Below are 24,709 nucleotides of genomic sequence, written 5' to 3'. Positions count from 1 at the left end.
AAAGTTTGTTTCCACATGCAAACCAGCTTTTGCTAGTCAAATAAAACTTTGAATGCATGAACGGACAAGCTAATGATGCTAACTCCAGGCTGGGCGAAAAGTAAAGAATGGCTTATTGTGAAGTATGACACCATGGGCCTCTAGACACAACACCAGATACGGGGAATTTCATTGTTTTAGGTCGAACTCTCCACCAAAAATATGCTAACTTTAATCTACAATGAAGGTCATTTACTGAATTTCTTTCGTGAATGGGATTTTGTGTAAAAATATGTCGTAACCTGCTCTGAAAGGGCAGTCCCTAAATGGCTAAAGGGGCTATCCTAAGACGTTTTCTCTGGTTTGACACAAAAGTGTTTAGTGCATAAACGAACAGTACCAAGATGCATCTCCTCTCAATAAAGACAACTCCAGAATTGTAATGTATTGTAAGTGGTGCTACTGCTTAGACCACATGTTCATAACAGGGCTTCATGTAATAACTAGAATATATCCTTAATGTTAATCAAACCGGGTAACAACGAAGGAGGGCGGCTCAGTCACGTAAGAACTTCAGAGGTCCGTAAGAACCTCTCAGTCTTGTCCCAGCGGCTCTAGAGAGCCGTGTCGTCATTATGAGGGGAGCCCTTGAAACAGTCTGGCAACCACTGAATAGGGTTATGGTCTGGCTGGTTCAGAAATGTCAAGTGCCTGATGACACTACTGCTACTACTAGAATTGAGTGTGGTGCCTAGTATTTTCAGTGTGCAAAATGCATAGACATTCTATCTGGTGGGATGCTGGTGACGTAAACTAATGGAGTAGTATTTCACTTATCAGACATTCCAAAGAAGGCCAACAGGAAGGAGATAAGGGTGACTTTTCTGTGTAATCATGAGGAATGTTCAAACCTGTCATACACATGACTCCAACATACCACTGTTTACATGCAAAGAATTTGAGCTCGTTCAGCAGTAATTTATGACACACTCAGTTTCCTGCCAAATGTACCTGTGTCCTTCAGTAGAATTGTAAAGACTCAGGAGTGTCAAAATATGGGGTTACCCTTTCTTTATATTGTTTTATACATCCGTTCTCCCATTTAATTGGGGTCAATAGATTGTGGCTAAAACTGCAGAATTAGAGGACGTTGGGCCCTCATGCCCCCCTCATGGAGTCTGTTTCTGACAGTTTGGTAGTCCGCTGGAGGTCATTTTGTAGGGCTCAGGCAGTGCTCCTCCTGTTCCTCCTCGCACAAAGGAGCAGATTTCGGTCCTGCTGCTGTATTGATGCCTTTCTACGGCCCAGTGCATCTCTCCTCGTGTAACGGCCCGTCTCCTGGTATCTCCTCAGTGCTCTTGAGACTACTGGGAGACACAGCAAACCTTTTGATGGCATGTATGGATGTGCCATCCGGGAGGAGCTGGACTGATTGTGCAAACTGATTGGGCTTACAGGTACCGCCTCATGCTACCAGTAGAGACAAGGACACTAGCAAAACGCAAAACTAGAGAAGTATCAGTCAGGAAGGATAAGGAGAGAGCAATTATCTTTGGCCACCACCTGCAAAACCATTCCCTTTTTGGGGGTTGTCTTGATGTTGCCTTTCCACCATTATTTGCACCAAAACATGTGACATTGACTCAAAATAATTTACGCTTCCTAACTGGACAAATTGATATCCCTTAAGTGTAAGTTGGTTCCATGTTCCCTTTATTTTTTTGAACAGTGTACATTACACTATGTTGGCACCACCACCGAACATTCTGTGAGGGAGTCCTTGTTTTATAAGGGTGGCAGAGCCCCCCGCCCCCTCCCAGTATCGATGACCTACCACATAGCCCTGTATGTCAAACTACACGTTTGGTTTGAGAAATGGTTTGTGTACATAGGTCAAGTCAGGCTTAGCTCGCCACCACAAACTGCTTGAACCCCTGTTCATTGGCCAACAAGCTTTGAGAATTCCGCTGTAGAATTACAACCATCATTATTATCCACTGCTACATGGCACCGGCCTCAGCTGATTAAGGTCAATTTTGTACTTCACCTCAGCCCTATCAGATCAAGCTGTCTCTCTGTCTTTAACTATTACCCTCTGTTGTAGACTCCATGTTAGCAGTGCAACTGATTGCTCCTGTTATGAATGTCACCAGAAAGATTTGCTGGGATATTTGCCAGCAGCTGAACAGACGCTGGTATCGTTGCGCCCGTCGGATTCCAAACACCCGTCTAGTTCCCACATGCGCATCATAGACAGATGACGCAAGCCCGTCTGCTCGTGTGGCATGTCATATCACTCCCATTTCTGTCCCAGTCACAACTCAGCCGTGCAGAACCACGGCTCCCCCGAGTAAAACAATGAGAATTTGCGCTTGTTCTGGTTAGATGCTAACTGCATTTCGTTGTACTGTACTCGTACAGTTCAATGACAATAAAGTCTAATCTAATATACGAAACATGCGCCCGACCACCAACTCGGCACCCCAAACCCCACGCACTCAGCCACACCCCTTTACTTGAGACTGCCTTCAGTGTTATTGTATAGGCGCCACCCACCGTATATAAACGTGGAGTTTCAGGTGAGACCGTATAACACCGCTTGGAAGGACTTGTGATGTTATCCATGGAGATAGTGTTTCATTGATATGGCTGTTAAGTCTACTGTTTTAAGAAGCTCTCGAATATGATATGGTGTCTGTATGCGGACGTAAAATGTGACGAAGAGCAGATACAAAAATAAACTAGGATATTTTAATGAACACAGTTCAAGAAGATATGTTTCATTAAAAAAGTTTTTTTATATCACCATCCATTCGTCAACTTAAACACCTTCGTGTGGATGTGTATTTTCCGCTTCATAATTGCTAATCTCAACGAGATGGAATTCATTACACCATAAACCACAGACCGTGATTGACGAGATGGGCAAATGGGAGATATCAATGGTAATACACAACTTACATAATACTTTTGGAAGTAGAAATTTATGGTTTGCTATTCATTTGTAATCAATTGGTCAAGTTTTTTCTTTTATTGTTTTTTCGGTATTTTGTTAACAGTGGCCTATTGTAATTTTTCAAAATGCACTGTTTGATCATATATATATATGGGTCATAAATCAGACTATAGTGTTTTGTCGGTGTTAAATATGTACAACAAATGAATCAAGAAGAAACGCTGCAAACGTTTTGTAATGCTTAGTATACATGTGGGACTTTAGTGTACATTTTGCTTCTTGCACGTCTTTCCATTTACACTAAGTGTGTGCATCTATCAGTTCTGTTATTTTACTCATTTGCCTGTGGGATTTGTAGACTGACAGATGATGCCTCACTTGGCCTCAAAGTCCACTTATAACATGATAGGCAAGTTCGAGTGGAAAACTGAGTGGATGTACAACAATATACGTTTTCCAACAATAAATAGCTAGCGCTATTCTTATTGTAGCGACCTTGGTAGCTATTACGTTGTAATTTGTATCATGTGTGATCCAAAAACATTTTTATTGCGTTAGAATTTTGGTCCGACTGTCTGCCTATGCATACGAGGGCCATTTTCTTACTGAAATCCTTAAAAACTGAAATTCCAAATCCTGTGATTGAAAAAGGTACATCTGACTGTAATGCCATTTCAATTTACTGAAAACCAAACTCTTTTTGGTCAAGTTTCTGTTTGGATTTAATATAAAAATTATATCCACATTTACTTCCTTTATGTTGAATTGAGCACCTTTTCTTGGCCTGGTCTTTTGTGAGGTGTATATAATTTTACCACCACTGAAATGTTTGCAACTATCTCATCTGTCTGGCATTTTAGTTGAATAAATGCCTATTTACAGTATAATTCAGGAACCTCTCCATTTCATCCCTATATGGGTATGTTTAATAAAAGATAAATAAAACCAAGAGACAATCTGGAAAATTGGATACTAGTCTTGACAGAAAATCTGGAGACTTTTGCGCTCCATCTCAGCTGATTATGTGTTTGTACTTAATTTTGTTCTGCACTTGTGTATCTTTTGCTTCTGAAAGCTAATGTCTGTAATCTGCTCAGAGGATCTTACATAGATAATATAATTGCCAGAATTAAAACAATACCATTTTGTTCTGGGAGTTACAGGGAAAGCATAAATAATATCAGAAAGTGGGTGGACAGAGAGTGGAGGGGTTCATTAGAACAGAGGTTAAGTTTAGATGACAGCTTGTATGGATGTCTTGCATAAGGACATGATGGAAGGAGGAGTGGAAGGAGCGTTAGATATAATAGGTCCATATTTCAAAGGGGCGTCATACAGATTTATTAATGATTAATCTGAACAAGGCTTTTGAATTATTATACCAGGTGCCATATCTTTGTACCATACTGCTCTTGTCCTCAATAGAAAAGCTGTGGTCCTTTTATTTTGTCAGGAACCCATGTTCTTTGGTAAACATCAGAGTCAAGCTCCTGCTTAATATGCCAGCCATTTCATGAAGAAAGCATTGACATCAAACCAGCGACATGGCGCTGAGTGCTTGCTTTGTCTTCTCTCTAACAGTAGCTGTTGAATATTGGAGGGCTGTCATTTCAACATTTAAAGTCACCTCACAATTTATATACGTCTCTCTTTGCTTAAGGTGTGAATACTGTGTGAAGCACCTATGATAATTGTATGTGTGTGTGTGTGTGTATGTGCGCACAGAGAAAACAAGGAAACATGCATTTGTCATTTCACCAGTCAGCTGAATAAACTGCTAACGAGAGCAAAATAACACATTTTATCACAGACCTTCCAGGTTAGATGTCTCTATAGGCTTACTGTAATGGACCATAAACATCAGTCTGGTCACACAGCTGGTAATTATGGTCTGTAAGATCTGTCCTGTCACTGCCCTATTAACTCTAGACTGGTATTATCATTCTGAGTTGTAATGTGGTTGTTATTATACACGTGTGTTGCGTAGTCATTGTGTTGCAGTTGAGGTCCTGTTTGCTTTTGGATGGTGGTCACCCAGATTTTGACCTCCTTTGTTTCTAAACACAAATATGAAGTGACTAGTCCTGCATGCTTCAATATTATAGTGATAGAAGACTGAAACATGCCTCTGCATCTTCTTGCAGGGGTTTCTCTGTAACCCTTCTCTTGTTCACTTTTCTATCCAGAACCCAGTGCAGGAATGGGGCGAGGAGTTTGAAGAAGGGGCATTGTATGGGATCACCCTTCACAGAGAGCCTATACAGATACCAACTGATTCCACTGAGGCCCAGCCATGTTTTTCCTTTGTCCAGTACCGGACCTGCAAAGTGCGCAGGCTGAAGGCAGCCACCCTGAATAGGCTGGTGAACCACCTTCTGGATCCCTGTGTCCAGGAGCCTGGCTACAGACAGATCTTCCTTTCCACTTACCGGTCCTTTACTACTACCAGTGCTCTCATAGAGCTGCTCTTCCAGAGGTGGGCCATACTCATCACTCAAATGCCACATGGAAACTGAAGACATTTTGTTATCTCTGGTCAGAAGATAATGTGGAGAAGATGGTCAGGTGCATTGGTATGGTGGTCACCAGCACAGAAAGAGAAACAAAACACAATTATCACACTGAAATAAATGGAGCAAGTGGGAGAAAATGAGGTTGGACGGCCCATTAAAACTGCTTAGAAACCCCATTGAATCTGGAAATATTGTGTAAATTACTAATTAGGGAACATCTTGTAGAAGTCACCAAGCTAAACTATTTATAAGTTGGTGGCCAAAACAATTAAGTGTAGAACACTTTTTCAGTTCATCCCTTCTATTCACATAATAGTGAAATTGCTAGAACAGGGGGGCAGATATTTGGGGTGTGTTCACATTTAATGAATGCCATTCAAAGCCTACACAGAAACCTAGAATTACCTATATACGGCTGTTAAATTAGAATCTGTAGAAGGACTATATCTACATTTTAAAATGTCTAATGTTGTTGATTTTGGGAAGTTGTGACAAAAGAAAATGGGAGAAACAACACGTAAATTAAATGAACCATGACCTGGCATAGTATATCAGCATAACTGTGACAATGGATGGTGGTCATTTGACTGATGGTTTGGTTATAGTGGGTCGCCAGTTGGTACGAATTCTTTATTCAGTTTTGAGCTTGAATATTTACTTCATGTTTTAGTCCTGTAAACCCCACCCAGTGTAACAAAATCACCATCTCAAAACCAAAGATGTTCATCTGTTTTAAGTAATTAATCTTATGTAATTGTGATGACTAAACATTTGTACCACCCTGAACCATTCAGTTGTCAAAACATAAGGTTGTGTAATGTAGCAACACTATACTGTATGTCATTGTATACCCAACGCGAGAGCCACTGGTTGGTGGTTATTTATAAAGCGTTCCCTGGCTTGCTCTTCATTTTAGATGAATAGTTTTATCTCCATGGCCATAGCTAAAGACTCATTCATGGACACACAGATGCATTTGTGCCTTGTTCTTGTGTTGCTGCTATTCTGTGTCATCATGCTCTGGTGCTGTCATTTCCATTTTACTGGCTCTGGGATTGAATCTACCAACCTTTGGTTACTGATCAGGCTTTAACCACTAGTCCACCCGAACCACAACCTTGTTAAGTGACTTGGTTAGTATACAATAAAGGTTCAATCAATATTAAAATACTTCAAGGAAAATAGCATACAATAAAAAAGACAAAATCTAAATTAATTTAGGATAATACCCTTTGATTATACTCGAATGTTTAATATAATAGCATATTTCTCTGTAGTTTAACAACTGAATTGGGCACAAGTTTCCATAGTTACTCTGCAGCAGCTCTCATTTTCCAGTCTTTTAAAACCATATTCTTTCATGTAAATTTTTATTGCAATGGCCAAAAGTGGGGAATTGCATGAGTGAAGCACCTTTTCATGCTCTTCCTACCATCTTATCTTGACCTGCCTTTTTGCAAACACAACCCATTTGAAAGATTCATGTCAAGACAGTAACTTTTAAAGATCAGCCAAATTGCATTCCGCATGTTATTTTGGACACAGATTAGAGGGTACGTTAAATACAGTTCTTGAACAATATCTATGTATTTTAGTCACGTTTCGTCAGACCATTTTTCATTTCTTGTTTCCATGACAAAATGTCTACTTCACCATCTTTGATGTAATGACACTAAGCACCCAACAGGTAGGTAGCCATTACAGGTTTTGCAACTCAAACAATTATTTACAGTGTTTGGAGTCACTTCAGATTGTGGTTAGAGTGATGTCAGGAAAACAACAGAGCTTAGGGACAGGCCAAAGATAAAGCCTAAAGAATAATGGGACCAATGGGATTGTGGTCAAGCCATTGTTCAGATGTGTCTGACATTTTTCCAACCGACTCCCACAGGAACGATGTGCCTTCAGATGTGGACAACAGTGAATGTTACAGGAGGTATGCTGGCCCTTGATAAAAAAGTATTTCCTTAAAACTGGAAGAGGGGAGGCCTTGTTTTCATCTCACTGTGTTATGTCCTTAGGCCTCTTTCGCCCCTGATCCAGACCTGGCTGGAGGAGTACAGTGAGGACTTCCGGGATCCCCCTCACTACACCTCCTTAAGGCTGCTGTTGGATCACCTTCACCGTCACTCCTTCTGTTTACTGGCCCAGCGCTCGGAAACTCTGCTTAAGAAGTTCCAAAGGGAAAGCACTGAGAAGGTTCGGACGTTCCTCTTTACGTCACCAGAAATGGACACTTGCGGCCCTTGCGCCCAGGCCGAAAAGAATCAGGGAGAGGAATGCTCTGGGAAGGAAGACCCAGAATGGGACCAACCACCTGATCAAGATGACATAATGGACTTCTCAGTCACAGGCATTGCAGAACAGCTCACACGATTGGACGCTGTAAGTGCCCATCATGGAAGCTTGCGCTGAACACGCGTTCTCAGTGGATCAGTTTCGAAGTGCTTTCGTTTGACCTCTTTTCCCTGTGTCCCAGGAGCTGTTTGAGAAGGTGGTTCCCTTCCAGTGTTTGGGCTGTGTGTGGTCCCAGAGAGACAAGAAGGAGAACCTATGTCCTACTGTTAGCGCCACCATCGCCCAGTTTAACTCTGTCACCAACCGGGTCATCACCTCCCTGCTCTGCTGGCCCACCTCCACCAACTCCAGCCCCACCTCTGTCCGCAGGGCCTCCAGCCCAGCTCAGAGAGCTCGTGTCATTGAGAAGTGGATTAGAGTGGCTCAGGTGAGTCATTTAGTAACCTGGGTCAATTAGTCATTAAGGGACACTGTGTTAAATCTCAGTGTAATCTGAAGGTTGTTCTGTATCCAGGTTGTTTGTACGTTAAGTCCTTATTCAGGCTTGAACTTTTTGACATTTCTTTGAAGCAGGAATGTCGGCAGCTGAAGAATTTCTCGTCTTTGAGAGCCGTCCTGTCTGCTCTTCAATCCAATGCTATATACCGGCTTAGGAAGACCTGGGCTGCTGTGTGTAGGTATGGGCTGTAGCGTGACACTGGAATGTTTATTTCAGTCATGGACCAATAACACTGACTGTGTTTATCAACCATTTTTAACAATGGTGTCCTTGGGTCAGGAAATGTTTTAACCCTAAATAATGTCGGTCTTGCAAAGCAGCCGGGTCACGGAAGCTTTTGATGTAGTATATTTTGTGTTATGATAACACAATGAAACAAACCATTTTGACTTTGTCAAATTCAAGAATCATTGGATGTTAACCTGCAATGCTTTGCCAATTTTTTATAGAAGTTTAATTTAAAGTTGAATTAATATCTTCATAATTCAGTTTGTAGTAGTATGCTAGTTTATTTTATGTCACTTGTTCTTTTTTAGGGACAGTATGGCCATTTTTGATAACCTCTCTAAAACTTTCCCGGATGAAAACAGAGAGATCCTCGCGGAGGTAAGAAGTCGGTAAATTAGTAATTATTTAAATTAATGTTTTACTTTATTCTCTGTACAAATGTTTACTTTCATTCAACATTATGCTTTTATGACTTATTTAAACCCATCTTCAGGTTAATGTTTGGTGAAATGGCCTAACAGTGTTAATAGTAAGCCAGTGTCCTAAAGCAAAGAAAGAGGTGTTATTTTCTTCCATCAGCTCTAGGTTTTTGTGTCAGACCGTTAGGACTGGTTTCTAACTGACCTTAAGTTCATGTCTGATAGTACAAAAACAACCAGTCTGTCGCCTTAATAAACATTTTGTCATTCTAGGACATATACCATTGAACATTGTATCATTGCACACATACAGTGGATATAAAAAGTCTACACACCCCTGTTAAAATGCCAGGCTTTTGTGATGTAAAAGAGTGAGACAAAAATAAATTATGTCACAACTGAAATCTTCGAGGGGGAAACATTTAAAATAAAAACCTTACATTAACCTTTTTATTTTTTATTTTTCCCCCTCAAAGATTTCAGTTTGTTTTTCAATTGAATTGTTCATGTTATAGGTGGAAATATTTCTGACATGATTTATCTTTGTCTCACTCTTTTACATCACAAGAACCTGGCATTCCAACAGGGGTGTGTTGACTTTTTATAGTCCAAACCTTGTTCAATCTTTCTATTCTAAAGACTGTTAAAGCCTCTCCCAGAAAGGAAGCCTCTAATCTGTGTCAACAGCATCACAGTATTTATGCTTTTGACCAGTGATCTCAAAACTATTGTTCACATACTTTAATCAAATACATACAACAATGTGGTATTCTCCTCACAAACTTGATAAAAGCAGATTTGAATTACACAATAGTTGTTAAATCTGCATGTGCAGTAGAAATAAATAGAAAAGCTGGCACTGCAAGGTAATTCATGCCGATGGATATGTGCATCTGTCTGACCCCATTTTAGGATGGAAGCCAACCTGCCCCAGATAACATTTCTCCCAAGATTTCCAAGCAATGTCCTATTTCCAGACAGATGGTAAGCATTCTGTGTATGTCCATTTAAAACAAATGGGATTTCATAACTGGGTACCATGCAGGAAAAAGGGAAGGAGGAATCCTAGTATTGCCTATTCATTTTTTACAATGGCAGTTTTTGCTTCTTGTGAGGTCACATGTTAACCCTTCCTCACCTATAGAACCCACAAGGGGTTACGGGTATTCCCTCCTAGGGGAAAAAAACATTCAAAGATCACAAGAGTCTTGTGGCAAGAGACAACCCTATCTTTAGCCGTCATAGTTTCTGACACGTTTCAAATAGCTAAAGACTACTAGGTTATGAAAGAACAATAATAATAAACCAAAACCCTTTTTATTGCTTCATACACACGGACCCTAAAGTATTAAAACGCCAATCGTCTGCCGACATTCTCACTCTCCTCTCTCGCAGAGCATCTCCAATGGGACGGTCCCTTACCTGGGCACGTACCTGACCGTTCTCACCATGCTGGACACTGCTCTGCCCGACACTGTGGAGGTAAGAGAGCAGTGGTGGACACGGACTAAAACTGAATGCATCCACTGGAAATGTATTCAGTATTTACACAAGCTGATTCCGATCTGTTTAATATCGATGATAGGTCATACCTACGTGTATTGATTACATTTACTCTTTCTGACAGGGTGACCTTATAAACTTTGAAAAGAGGAGGAGGGTAAGTTGTTCGTGCTCTGTGTGTCTTTCATCACTAATGAGTAGGCCCTGTCCCTGTAAGAATGCCCGCATTTTGTCTAACCTGACCAACCTAACCACCTGTTCTGTTGGGTCGGTTACGGTCATGCTCATAAGTTTGCATACCCTGGCAGAAACTGTGACATTTTGGCACCGATTTTGAAATTATGACTGATCATGCAAGGATAGTGATCATATGAAGCCATTTATTATCATATAGTTGTTTGACTCCTTTTAAAATCATAATGATAACAGAAATCACCCAAATGGCTCTGATCAAAAGTTTACATACCTTTGAATGTGTGGCCTTGTTACAGACACACAAGGTGACACACACAGGTTAATACGGTAATTAAAGTGAATTTCCCACACCTGTGGCTTCTTAAATAGCAATTAGTGTTTTTGTATAAATAAACAATGAGTTTGTTAGCTCTCACATGGATGCACTGAGCAGGCTAGATACAGAGCCATGGGGAGCAGAAAATAACTGTCAAAAGACCTGCGTAACAAGGTAATGGAACTTTATAAAGATGGAAAAGGATATAAAAAGATTTCCAAAGCCTTGCAAATGCCAGTCAGTACTGTTCAATCACTTATTAAGTGGAAAATACGTGGATCTCTTAATACCAAGCCAAGTTCAGGTAGACCAAGAAAGATTTCAGCCAAAACTACCAGAAGAATTGTTCAGGATACAAAGAAAAGCCCACAGGTAACCTCAGGAGAAATACAGGCTGCTCTGGGAAAAGACGGTGTTGTTGTTTCAAGGAGCACAATACGACAATACTTGAACAAAAATGAGCTGCTTGGTTGAGTTGCCTTAATTGAAAGAAGCCTTTACTGCGCCAATGCCACAAAAAGCCTGGTTACAATAAGCCCGACAACACCTTGACATGGCTCATAGATTCTGGCATACTGCAATTTGGAGTGACAAGACCAAAATAGAGCTTTACAAGAACCATAAGCGCTTTGTATGGAGAGGGGTCAACAAGGCCAATAGTGAACAGAATACCATCCCCACTGTGAAGCACAGTGGTGGCTCACTGGTGTTTTGGGGGTGTGTGAGCTCTAAAGGCACGGGGACTCTTGTGAAAATTGATGGCAAGATGAAAGATGGCATGTTATCAGAAAATACTGGCAGACAGTTTACATTCTTCTGCATGAAATCTGCGCATGGGACGTAATTGGACTTTCCAGCATGACAATGATCCTAAGCACAAGGCCAAGTTGACCCTCCAGTGGTTACAGCAGAAAAAGGTGAAGGTTCTGGAGTGGCCATCACAGTCTCCTGACCTTAATATCATCAAGCTTCTCTGGGGAGATCTAAAACGTGCGACTAATGCAAGACGACCAAAGACTTTGCATGACCTGGAGGCATTTTGCCAAGACAAATGGGCAGCTATACCACCTGCAAGAATTCAGGACCTCATAGGCAACTATTACAAAAGACTGCACGTTGTCATTGATGCTAAAGGAGGCAATACACAGTATTAAGAACTAAGGGTATGCAGACATTTGAACTGGGGTCAGTAATTATTTTTCTTTGTTGCCATGTTTTGTTTTATGATTGTGCCATTCTGTTATGACCTACAGTTAAATGTGAATCCGATAAGAAATAAAAGACATGTGTTTTGCCTGCTCGCTCATGTTTTCTTTACGAAAGGTACATATATTACCGGTTCTCCAAGAGGATGCCTTCCCCTGCTTTAGGGAATGTGCTTTCTAAGAAAACAAAAGATATAGTACAATCAAGTACCCAAAAGTAGTTCACCCTTTGTTTTTACCTCATCCATGGCTTCTTGCTTCAGGAGTGTTGAGTACATGATGTAGTTTTTGTTCGTTCGTGGGTCTTTCTGCCTTAAGTATTGTCTTCAGCAAGTGAAATGCATGCTTGATCGGGTTAAGATCAGGTGATTGACTGCAGAATATTCCACTTATTTGCCTGAAAGAACTTCTGGGTTGCTTTCATTGTCCATCTGTAAAGTTTTTGCTGAATCTGAGCAGACAATATATCCCTATACACTTCAGAATTAATCCGGCTGCTTCTGTCACATCATCAATAAACACTAATGACCCAGTGCCAATGGAAGCCATGCATGCCCATGCCATCACACTGCCTCCACCGTGTTTTGGATATGATGTGGTATGCTTCGGATCATGAACCGTTCCAAGCCTTTTCCATACTTTTTTCTTCCCATCATTCTGGTACAGGTTGATCTTAGTTTCATCTGTCGAAAGAATGCTGTTCCAGAACTGGGCTGGCTTTTTAGATGTTTTTTGGCAAAGACTAATCTGGCCTTTCTATTCTTGAGGCTTATGAATGGTTTGCACCTTGTGGTGAACCCTCTGTATTTGCTCTTGTGAAGTCTTCTCTTTATGGTAGACTTGGATACTGATATGCCTACCTCCTGGAGTGTTCTTCACTTGGCTGGATGTTATGAATGGGTTTTTCTTTACCATCGAAAGAATCCTACGATCATCTTACCACTGTTGTCTTCTGTGGACGTCCAGGCCTTTTTGTGTTGCAGAGCTCACCAGTGCGTTCTTTTTTTCTCAGAATGTAGCAAACTGTTGATTTGGCCACTCCTAATGTTCTCTCTGATGGATGTATTTTTTTTGCAGCCTAAGGATGGCCTGTTTCACCTGCACTGAGAGCTCCTTTGACCGCATGTTGTGGATTCACAGCAACAGCTTCCAAATGCGAATGTCACACCTGGAATCAACTCCAGACCTTTAACCTGCTTAATTGATGAAGAAATTACGAAGGAAAAGCCCACACCTGTCCATGAAACAGCTTTTGGGTCAATTGTCCAATTACTTTTGGTCCCTTGAAAAAGAGGGGGCTACATATTAAAGAGCTGTAATTCCATAAACCCTTCCTCCAATTTGGATGTGACTACCCTCAAATTAAAGCTGAGAGTATTCATTATTTAACTGTAACTTGAATATATTTTGGTAAAACCTGTGTCAGTATCCAAATATTACTGTAGATCTGTTGACACTCATATTTCTCCTTAAGCTGCTATTTGATCACTGCACCCGCTGAATCCCACCTACCTGTCTCGACATGTGTCCCACTGGAATTATTGTCATTTAATGTTTATTTGACTCTCACAGTTTTTATGTTATTCTGTCCACTGTATTTTATTATTGAAATGCTTTTGGTCAGATCATCCTCGAAAATGAGAATTGGTTCTCACTTAGTTAAATAAAGGTTATATAGAACAAAACAATATTTGTCTTAAGTTGTCTTGAAACATATCTTAAGACAACGGTATTGGCTGGGTACGATGAATATTCCTCTCAGACCGCTTTCATTGGAGCTTTCTGACTGTTAATCCTGTTGTCAGGTACTGCTAGTTCCAGTGTTATGGGTTCACAATGTCTCTCTTCTCTCTCTTTGCAGGAGTTTGAGATTCTCTCCCAGATCCAGCAGCTTCAAATGTCCTGCTCCCAGTATAATCTGCCCCATCACATTAGGATTCATGCCTGGTTGCAGGGTCAGAAGCTGCTTACTGACCAAGAGAGGTGAGCCCAGTGCTTTTAAAGTAGTGCAATGAGGCGCTGTATGGAGATTGTGCTTTGTAAGAGTTGATGGACCGAATTGTGTCATAATTTACTCTCCTGAGGTAATTTCTTTTAGATGGGCTTCCCTTATGCAAACGCTTTGTGGTTGTTTAATCAGACAGCACTGCTTTTCTGTGTTAATACTGTTCGCATTGAATGACGCTGGTGTTTTGGGCTACATGTCCACATGCTCGTTCACTGATTCAGGCTGCGGAGGAGTGGCGTGTCACATGCACATTAGCAGCGTAGCACTGCAACGCTGAATGGAAACTGTCCCATCGTTCTAGGACAAACACATCGACTTATATTGACTGTCATTATAAAAACCTGAACAATTTGTAGATGTGAATCGACGTCATTCAATGCACTTTATTCTGAACTCTGAGCGAGAGAACCTATACAATACTTACATTTTAATTATATTAAACAAAAACTCTGATTGTGAAAAAATTGCAAATAGAGTTGAGAGCCAACTCTATTGAAGATGAAACGTGGAAATGAATGAATCTCTAATTTACTATTTTTGTTGTCTTTGCTAAGAGCATTGAAAACTAGTTAATAATGCATGTATTATAACTTTTGAAAACCAAAACAACTTAAAAAATCTGCACTTTAACAATAAATAAAAGACATTACAATGTACTGGTCATGGCCCCATTAGGAAGCTCTGCTTCATATTCACTTGTAATTAACACTCCTGGTGTTAAAATTGTGCCAAAAAACCCTCAGATTTCAACCAGAAACTGTACAATATCTACATCTAAATGACACGGAAATGCTCATGATTGTATTTTTATACGATCTGCCACAGCTATGAACTGTCCAGAAACCTGGAGCCTCCAGTAGACCTCTCCTCCCCCAGTCCTTGGAGCCACCGGAAACTCAGCAGGAAACTCACCTCGTGAGTTCAAATTCAAAATGGGCATGTTTTTCTCAGTTTCATCATTTCGTATGTTGTCTTTCTACTATCTTCAATTTAATATAGGGATGAATGATTTGCACATCACTGCATTCTGCTTTTATTAGCATTTTACACAGCGTCACAACCTTTTTGGAAACGGGGTTGTATGTGGTTTGACCAAATTTGTGCATTTGCATTTTTCAGTCTGTTATTGTTTCTTTGTAGACTCCTAACTGGGGCAGAGGGATCCAGCAGGAATACCCACATCGACCAGATCAGTGTGTCGTCTTCAGGGTCCAGTGGCTCAGAGATGGAAGAGCTCTCGTCCCCTCCCACCACGCTTGGAATGCAGGTACTGGCTCTCCTATCCCCTTTTAAAGAGCCTCTGAACAGCTACTGGGCTCTCCTATCCCCTTTTAAAAAGCCACTGAACAGCTACTGGGCTCTCCTATCCCCTTTTAAAGAGCCTCTGAACAGCTACTGGGCTCTCCTATCCCCTTTTAAAAAGCCACTGAAGAGCTACTGAGCTCTCCTATCCCCTTTTAAAGAGCCACTGAATAGCTACTGGGCTCTCCTATCCCCTTTTAAAAAGCCACTGAAGAACTACTGAGCTCTCCTATCCCCTTTTAAAAAGCCACTGAAGAGCTACTGAGCTCTCCTATCCCCTTTTAAAAAGCCACTGAAGAGCTACTGAGCTCTCCTATCCCCTTTTAAAAAGCCACTGAAGAGCTACTGAGCTCTCCTATCCCCTTTTAAAAAGCCACTGAAGAGCTACTGAGCTCTCCTATCCCCTTTTAAAAAGCCACTGAAGAGCTACTGAGCTCTCCTATCCCCTTTTAAAAAGCCACTGAAGAGCTACTGAGCTCTCCTATCCCCTTTTAAAAAGCCACTGAAGAGCTACTGAGCTCTCCTATCCCCTTTTAAAAAGCCACTAAAGAGCTACTGGGCTCTCCTATCCCCTTTAAAAAAGCCACTGAAGAGCTACTGGGCTCTCCTATCCCCTTTTAAAAAGCCACTGAAGAGCTACTGGGCTCTCCTATCCCCTTTTAAAAAGCCACTGAAGAGCTACTGGGCTCTCCTATCCCCTTTTAAAAAGCCACTGAAGAGCTACTGAGCTCTCCTATCCCCTTTTAAAAAGCCACTGAAGAGCTACTGGGCTCTCCTATCCCCTTTTAAAAAGCCACTGAAGAGCTACTGAGCTCTCCTATCCCCTTTTAAAAAGCCACTGAAGAGCTACTGGGCTCTCCTATCCCCTTTTAAAAAGCCACTGAACAGCTACTGGGCTCTCCTATCCATTTAAAAGAGCCTCTGACTAGGGTTTCTGATTTAAAGATCACTGATGTAATACTTTGATTTAGTAGTTTTTGACGTTTTTTCAAATGATCAGATTGGATTGCCCCTCTTGGATAGAATTTAATGCAAAAATTGGGTTTTCATTTAAGCCAGTTTATCTATATTTTCTACATACTGGTTGTAATAATTATATTTTTAAACTCCTATATTTTTCCCCCTTGAAAATGATTCACTTCCCACATTGACTTTATTCAGAATTGTATATCCATTCTATTTAGCAACTGCCTTTGTTGTAGTTTTTTGTTCAAAAGATTTAAGCAAATTGTCTCTATTCTACTGTAGTTTTTGCTGTATGTGATTAGTTCATGTTATAGTCAACCTCATTAATATCTGTCTGTCTCATGGGAAAGCTTAACGTAAAGAAAATGCTGTCTTGTTGCACACGTATTGCTGCTGTATGTGTTTAACCTCAAATCCAGTCCACTGCTCTTTTAGCAAAAAATGACACCCCTTTACTCTCGATGAAATCTGATTTAATCTTAACAAAAAAACACATCTTGTGGAAATTCTGATATTTTCTTGCTGAGCAAGTTTTAAATAGCTATGCAGGATGGTGGTAACACCAGTATTTATAGAATCAGAATGTGGACACAGACTAGTCATAATTTCAGCCAACGTTAGCTAATTAGTTTACCAGCTCAGCTGAGCAAATCTCCAACCCAAAGGAGATGCAGACAATACCTCTTTAAACATTCAATGATCTGTCTTCTGCTTAAGTGTGGCGCAAAACAATTAAATGTAATATAAGAGGCAATTCCTGATATGCCAACATAAATATTTGTGCACTGAATTCTGCAGACAGCTTCAGCTTTAGCTAAGACTGTGATAACATTGGCCAAAGTTGTTACAAAGTCCAAAGCTACATCCCTCCCAGCTCTCAAAAAACTGGTTGTTTTCTGGAAGCAGAACCTTAAGTTTGGCCCAGTACAACGGTAGCTGTAAGCTGTGTTCTGAATCTATGGAGTGGTGTTAGGTGGTTGGGCAAAATCTCGATTTTTAGGGAAGAGTTCCATGTCTGGGTATGCTCCTGCCAACACCATCACTCATTGTCTGACTGCTTTACATCTATTTGCTCAACTCTCCAATCAGTAATTGGGAGACTACTCATTTAGACTGCCTGAATGTTTGTTCGTGTGCATGCATCCCAGAACACTGCTAAGACGGAACAGGTCCACTTAAACATTGGGAAGATTGGTCATCGGGTGGTGAATAGCTTAATGGTTATAGCATCTGACCAGAAACCGAAAGATTTCTAAATTCATTACCGGCGAGGTAAAACATCTGTAATTCTTTCTTTGAGCAAGCTAGTTAACCCTAATTGTAACTGTACGTTCTGGATAATAGTGCTTGACAACCTTCCAACCATTTAAGTTACACATGAGGTACCAATTAGATAGCCTCACTGACAACATTTCAAGCTAGCTGTGGAGTGAATGGGTGTTCTTAATTCTGCTACACATGGACTCATGCTGCATACTGTATGTCACATCTTGCCTTTGTCATCAGCATGACTCGAAACAGGATTCAGGCCGTGTTTTTTCCACTTCTCAGTTGTACCGAGAATGCGGAACCACATCTTGTTTTTAGCTGGTAGGAGTGGAGAACAATGTGGTCTTCTGCTGCAAAATCCCATTCATTACTAGCTCCAATGACGTGCTGTATCGCTCTGCACGCCATTGTTGTACTAAGCAGTTATTTTCCAGTCTGTGTCCTGCATTTTAGCTAGCATGATTCTTGTCATTCTTCATCAGCGGGGTGTTGTTTCGCACCATTGTCAGTAAACCCAATACATTGTTGAGTTTGACCAGACCAGAAAGCTAGTTATTCTGGAACCTATGCTCCTGGCACTGATGATCATGTCAATCTCTAAGTTGCTTCGGTCACTCGCTGTGCTTATTCTAGATTTTAATCGAACAGTAACTCAGTGTTCCAATGCCTGTCTGCCTGCTTAATTAGTTGATTCACTGTCTGTGGGAGCAAATCCATTTTCATGAATGTGGTTGTGCCACTGAGAGTGCAATGAATTGGCCACTGAGTTTGTGATTTCATTTATATATTGGTATATTATTTATGTATATTTATAAAAATAAATATGCTGACATATCAAAATTGGAGAGACAGCATTTTCTTAATATCAATAAAAAAACGTTCACGTACTGCGTTGCACTCAGAATCTTTCTGTCCATAAAATCAGTCTACAACTTTCTCTCTCTTTCTCTCTGTCTTTCCCTCTGTGTGTGAGTCAGACAATGGTCACGCTGGTTAATGCTGTTAAAAATATCCAAAATGAACACTATGTACTACAAACACAGCCACCGGACATACGGGGAACCATAACACAACCTCCTGATGTTCTCTGGACATTTTAATGGCTCATTCCTGAATGCGAGGAGATGTCCTTTAGTTGCATTTTACCAATGCCGGTACCCTGCAGTCAGGTCCATACAGGCGTGAAGATGGCTAAGATAAAGGCCCAAAATAGGCTGGTGATATGGAGACAATACACCTTTGCTTATCAGCTCCACTTTGGTCCCTGAAGGCAGTTGGTGTCGGCAGCCCATTATCTGAAGGCAAACCTCACTCACCCATGTTTTATCAACACCATTGCGGGCAAATGTATTTAATAGTAGACTGCCCACAATAGGCTGATGAGCCCTTGCTGTTTATAGCAATGGGTTTATAACAAGGCTGTCAAGAGATTTCAATAAATGTATCTAGATTGATCGCATTCAATTCTGTGGTCTATTTTGGAATTTTCTAAATAAATATTTGTCCCATTTAAATAGCATAACATTGACTGACACTTGTTGCCGCAAATGGATGATTTGTAATGGAATATCTACACGGCCGTACAGAGGCCCATCATCAGCAACCATCAGTCCTGTGATCCAGGCCCACGTTGTGTTTGCTAATCCAGGTTAATCATTTTAAAACGCTATGTGATCATTAGAAACCTGTCAGACCATTCTTGGTCTGAGAAATGAAGGCTATTGCTTGCGAGAAATTGTCAAGAAACTGATGATCTCGTGTACTTCTCAATGTGTACTACTCCTCTTCACTGTTGACACTGAGACATGTTTAGGGTAGTTACGCAATAACACAATTCACAAATGAATGTAATTACGTAGCTTTTGCATAATCTCCCATATATAATAGGGATCCGCATTGGAAGCCCATAGAACCTTCGGTCCTTGAGAACTGAAGGGTAAATTGACCAGTTCCTTGTAGCCAATGAGTGGTGTTTGCTGAATCCAGTACATACGTCACTGCTGAAGCACGACTGGATACTTCCGTTGTCTCTAGGCATGCAGAATCTCAGGCAGAATAAAACGACAATTCACTATTCCAAACAGACCTCATGGATTTCCTGTGTCTCTCCCTTGTCCCAGTCTCTGTCCAGTTCCTGTCAAAATGTGTCTGACACATTATCCTGCCCCCCCGACGGCTCCATCGCCTGCCCCCCAGACGGCTCCATCGCCTGCCCCCCCGACGGCTCCATCTCCTCCAGCTCTCAGACAGACACTGTTGCACTAGCTCCTGAGGCTGCCTGTCCTAAACCTACCTCGGTCTCCCATCACAAGCGCTCAGTGTCGATGACCTCCTTCCCCCTCTACAACAGGCAGGTGGCGGATTCCTGCATAGTCAGGGTCAGTGTGGAAGCTGGCAATGGCAACATGTACAAGAGCATTCTGGTGAGCTTGGGTTGGGATTATCTTGGGGCCCAAAACTGTTGCTGCAACATTTAAGGAAATGTATCTAGGACTCAAGCTCTGCATGGGGGCTGTTATTATATGAAGTTAAGATAAACTTTGGTGGATTAAGGGAGATTTTGAAGACAAACTGTACACTTTCTTTTTTTTAACACCACTTAATACCTCTTTTGACTCTTGCATGTCCTTCTCAGCTGACTAGTCAGGACAAAACTGCCCAGGTGATCCAGAGGGCCCTGGAAAAACACAACCTGGAGCACATGAGTTGCCAAGACTTCACCCTCAGGCAAGTGATCTCCCAGGAAAGAGGTAAGCACACAATCAACGCTGTTACACAGAACATACTGTATGCCCACTCAAGGGCATTTGTAGGCTTGTTCCCTTCCTGCAAAAATGCTTTCTTAGCTTTAAAACGCCCCACAAGGTGATTTCATGTACGACTTCTCACGATTGAAGTGTGGACTTTGGGGCCAGATCACTTTGCCAGATGCTAAGCAAGAGTTAGATTTCATTATTTCCCTCTAGTAAGTGACTTCAAGTACTGTTCATCGGATGAAGACAGCTTTTTGGTTCTTCGAAACTGTAATTTCCCATTCAAAGTGGTGGAAAACAAATCCCAAAAAGTGTCACTTTCCAAATACTTATATAAGTTCACCATAGTTTTCACCCCCCCAAAAAACTTCTTGGAGAGCAGTTTTGAAGTTAATAAGCTTGTAGTTAAGAGATTAACCATGAGCCTGTATACTAGGTAAAACATTTACAAGGTACTTTTTTTTATCCTGGCAGACCTTATGGGACATTGAGGCACTATTATTTAGCATGATGAAAGACACATACAGTAAATCAGAGATAATGTTTTAAATGAGACAGCTTGTAACAGTGCCATGTTTTAAATGAGACAGCTTGTAACAGTGCCATGTTTTAAATGAGGCAGATTGTAACAGTGCCATGTTTTAAATGAGGCAGCTTGTAACAGTGCCATGTTTTAAATGAGGCAGCTTGTAACAGTGCCATGTTTTAAATGAGACAGCTTGTAACAGTGCCATGTTTTAAATGAGACAGCTTGTAACAGTGCCATGTTTTAAATGAGACAGCTTGTGACAGTGCCATGTTTTAAATGAGACAGCTTGTAACAGTGCCACTGCCCTTCTTTCTGACCAAGTTACACATGGCCTAGTTTTTCTGTGCCAAATTGGACAAATGTAATCATCCTATGTTTGAGTTATTTCACCTTGTCAACAAAAAATTTACTCATGTAATGTTCTCCTTGGTCATGCCAACCCCACTTATTCTATTTTCAGAGTTAATCATTCCAGACAAGGCAAATGTCTTCTACGCCATGTCTACATCAGCAAACTATGATTTTGTTCTGCACCAGCGTCCAAAGAGTCAAAAGAAACCGCTGTGTGCAACCGCCAGCCTTGGACGCTATTCAAAGTAGACTGCACTATATGGCAAGGATGACGACTCCAACAGAACCAGGACTTGGCTCAAATGTTGTTGTTTTTTGTTCAGTTTAGTAAACTCTCCGTTTTGAAAAGCATGTTTAAATGTCCTGCAATGAACAGACGCCCTGTGTTGTTTTCAGTCGAAAAGGGTTGAGGGACGATAGAAAGAGACTGGAAAGACACACACACCCAGACCACACTGTTTCCTGTCTCTTCCGAGTGACACCTGGAACATCCCGTGGAAAACCCAGCGCGGGACTCGTAGAGAGATTGCCTGCGGTCCCCACCAAACCCGTGAGTCTTGAAAGAGAACAGGGTCAACGGAACAGCAAAAGGGCACGTGTCACACACGGCCGCTGTTCCCACAAAGAGACCTGCCCCCCTGAGAAGTGGATGGGAATGTTCTGACCAGGATCACTCTGCTGTCATCAGCATATCAGCCGGTGATAATGATCGGTGCCCTGAGGGGGAAAGGAGTGGCTGTCCTGACTGGCTGGGTTGCATTCCTGACAGGCACCTACGGTCAGCTGTTGTACCCAGAGCCCTGACATACCATTTAGGGACACAGACCGTCTCTCGTGTAGGTCATGGAGAGGTCGATGATAATGATGATGCTGTGTGTTGTTAAAGGTTCTCCCTTGCATTTCAGTGTTTGTACATTTTCGGCTGTAGTTGTTCCCAAAGGATATAGGGTAGGGGACTAATCTGTCTATGTTCTGAACCTGACAAGGTTATTTGAGTGTTTGATATCCCAGATTGAATAAGTCATCACAGATGTAAAGTTATTTCCATGTATTTAATTTGTAGTTTTTTTTTTATTGTTCTAAGACTCTACAGCAGATCCATTCGTGTTTTTAATTGTTATGTGGACTATAATGCAAATACATATTTTACATTACAACACTGCACCAAATTGGTTTTGCCAAATTGAGAAAGAAAATCCCCGCACTGAACAAGCCACTGTAAATCTTAGATGCTAGAAATACCTCAGAGTCCTTTTGCCTGCCAAAGCATTGACCTCATCCAGGTGCAAGTGAGCTCCGGGTGATGTACATCGGGTGATGTAGACTGTCTACTATCTAACGACTTACAGCAAGTAAGAGTATCTCTGTAATTTGATCTCTGAATCCAGATTGAGATCTCCAAATGAGCCGGTATTTGTCTTCTCAGAAGAGGACTGTCTCTTTGGCTCCGTCAACACAGACAGCACAATTCTTTTATCCATTCATTGGTCTTGTGAGAGCTTTGACCTGATTGGTCAAAAGACAAAGGTAATACTAAAACCTTAATGAAAACCTGACTGATTCAAGCAACAGGACATACAAAAGGCCGGCACTTTAATTATAAAATGTATTGTCTCAAAAACTCACTTTTCTGATTATGTGCAACATCACATAAAGCTCTGAACAGGTCAACACAATTGTGTTTTCACATTTTTGTTAAATTAATTTGGTGTTGTTTTTGCATTTATCCCCATGTTATCTCAGTCACTGTTTCAAATGTTTCTCCTCTAACCTGTCCGGCCTCCTTTTGAAAAAGTTACCAGGAGACACGTTGGCTCACAAGAGCAACACATTGTCTCTGTACATTTAACCACAATGAGAAACTCCCACTGACATTAAATGACCAGTTTGTGCAACTATGTAGAGCTGTATGAAATTCATTCTGAAGGTTTGGGAAGTTCAGGAAAACCCTCAGCTAGTAGGTGTCTTTACAGACATCTTTAACCCTTTCCTGACCTGGTACTTAATACCCACTGGCTTCATGCAGACCACCTTAGTCCCACTTATTTGAATACAGATCCACAGATGATGTGGTCTTGATTGCATTTATCACTGGCCTCTCCCACCTGGACAAGAGAAATCCCTGTGTGAGAAAGCTGTTCATCTACTACAGCTCACTGTTCAACACCCTAGTGACCTCCAAAATCACATAGCTATGAACCCTGAGACTGAACACCGCCCTCTTCCACTGGACCCTGAGACTGAACACCGCCCTCTTCAACTGGACCCTGAGACTGAACACCTCCCTCTTCCACTGGACCCTGAGACTGAACACCTCCCTCTTCTACTGGACCCTGAGACTGAACACCTCCCTCTTCCACTGGACCCTGAGACTGAACACCTCCTTCTTCAACTGGACCCTGAGACTGAACACCTCCCTCTTCCACTGGACCCTGAGACTGAACACCTCCCTCTTCCACTGGACCTTGAGACTGAACACCTCCCTCTTCCACTGGACCCTGAGATTGAACACCGCCCTCTTCAACTGGACCCTGAGACTGAACACCTCCCTCTTCCACTGGACCCTGAGACTGAACACCTCCCTCTTCAACTGGACCCTAAGATCAGGGCCTGAGATCAGGGCCTAAGGGCTCATAAAAATGTATGAGCCCTAAGATCCTCCAAAACCTCTACAGCTGCATGGTTGAGACCATCTTGTATTATAGTATTATAAAAGCTCAGAGAACCATTGGCCACTCTGTCTCAATCAGCTGACCTGGTCAAATACCTGGTATCAGTTTGTTCATGCAGGGGAGACCATTGCTGAAGGGGGCCAGTAGATGGCAATACATCTATATGTCTCTTACTGCATGTTCTAGACAGGACTGACTACAGTGTAAATGCATTTACAACAATTTACCACATGGAAGCAGTAGAATGGCGCTGAGGGCTGAACTCATTTTCTGTGTTTTACAGGGTGTATGCATATTCATGATGTCAATAACACACACACACACACACTCACACGCACCTTTCTTTCATGGTGTTTGTTTATTTTTCCTTCCATGTGGGACCTTGAGACCTTACCCTGACCCTGGAATATATTTTACATTTTCCTGAGCCTAACTTTACCCTCATATGTTTTGCTGTAATTGTCTGGCCAGTATTGGGGTTTACACCTGATTTACAATGAAAATACTGTTTTAACTAACCATAAATCTTACCGTAGCTAAACCACAAACTTCCTAACCGTATACATACATGTAACCCTGATTCTAATCGAACCCATTACCATGACTTCAACCCCTAATTCACACCCTGCCATAACTCTATGCAGAAACAATACAGATTTTTTAAATGTGAGACATAAAAACAAAGTCCTCACTCCTTGGTGTGGTATACTTGTCAGGGCTTTTGAGGGCGTCCATTTCTCAAGGCGTC

The 24,709-nt window shown here is 41.5% G+C and overlaps 1 protein-coding gene across 3 annotated transcripts; it reads left to right on the top strand.

The window, feature by feature from the left end:
* Window positions 1–1,887: 1,887 nt before the first annotated feature.
* On the top strand, window positions 1,888–22,965 carry LOC105013443 (ral guanine nucleotide dissociation stimulator-like 1). Of its 3 annotated transcripts, none has more exons than XM_010874979.3 (16): window positions 1,888–2,924; window positions 5,122–5,411; window positions 7,340–7,384; window positions 7,470–7,833; window positions 7,928–8,173; window positions 8,317–8,423; window positions 8,782–8,851; window positions 9,805–9,876; window positions 10,288–10,374; window positions 10,520–10,552; window positions 13,973–14,094; window positions 14,945–15,034; window positions 15,260–15,386; window positions 19,777–20,079; window positions 20,292–20,406; window positions 21,399–22,965. In XM_010874979.3, exons 1-16 carry the CDS (start codon window positions 2,901–2,903, stop codon window positions 21,536–21,538), a joined length of 2,235 nt encoding a protein of 744 aa, XP_010873281.2. In that variant the 5' UTR covers window positions 1,888–2,900; the 3' UTR covers window positions 21,539–22,965. The 3 variants fall into 3 exon arrangements, with proteins under 3 accessions (XP_010873281.2, XP_010873282.2, XP_019906822.2); XM_010874980.3 differs by having other exon boundaries at window positions 1,890–2,924; window positions 8,320–8,423; XM_020051263.2 differs by lacking the exons at window positions 1,888–2,924; window positions 5,122–5,411 and adding an exon at window positions 5,453–5,589.
* Window positions 22,966–24,709: the final 1,744 nt, after the last annotated feature.

This window comes from Esox lucius, chromosome 11, assembly GCF_011004845.1.
Source record: "Esox lucius isolate fEsoLuc1 chromosome 11, fEsoLuc1.pri, whole genome shotgun sequence".
NCBI lineage: Eukaryota > Metazoa > Chordata > Actinopteri > Esociformes > Esocidae > Esox > Esox lucius.
This window is presented reverse-complemented; position numbering and strand designations above follow the sequence as displayed.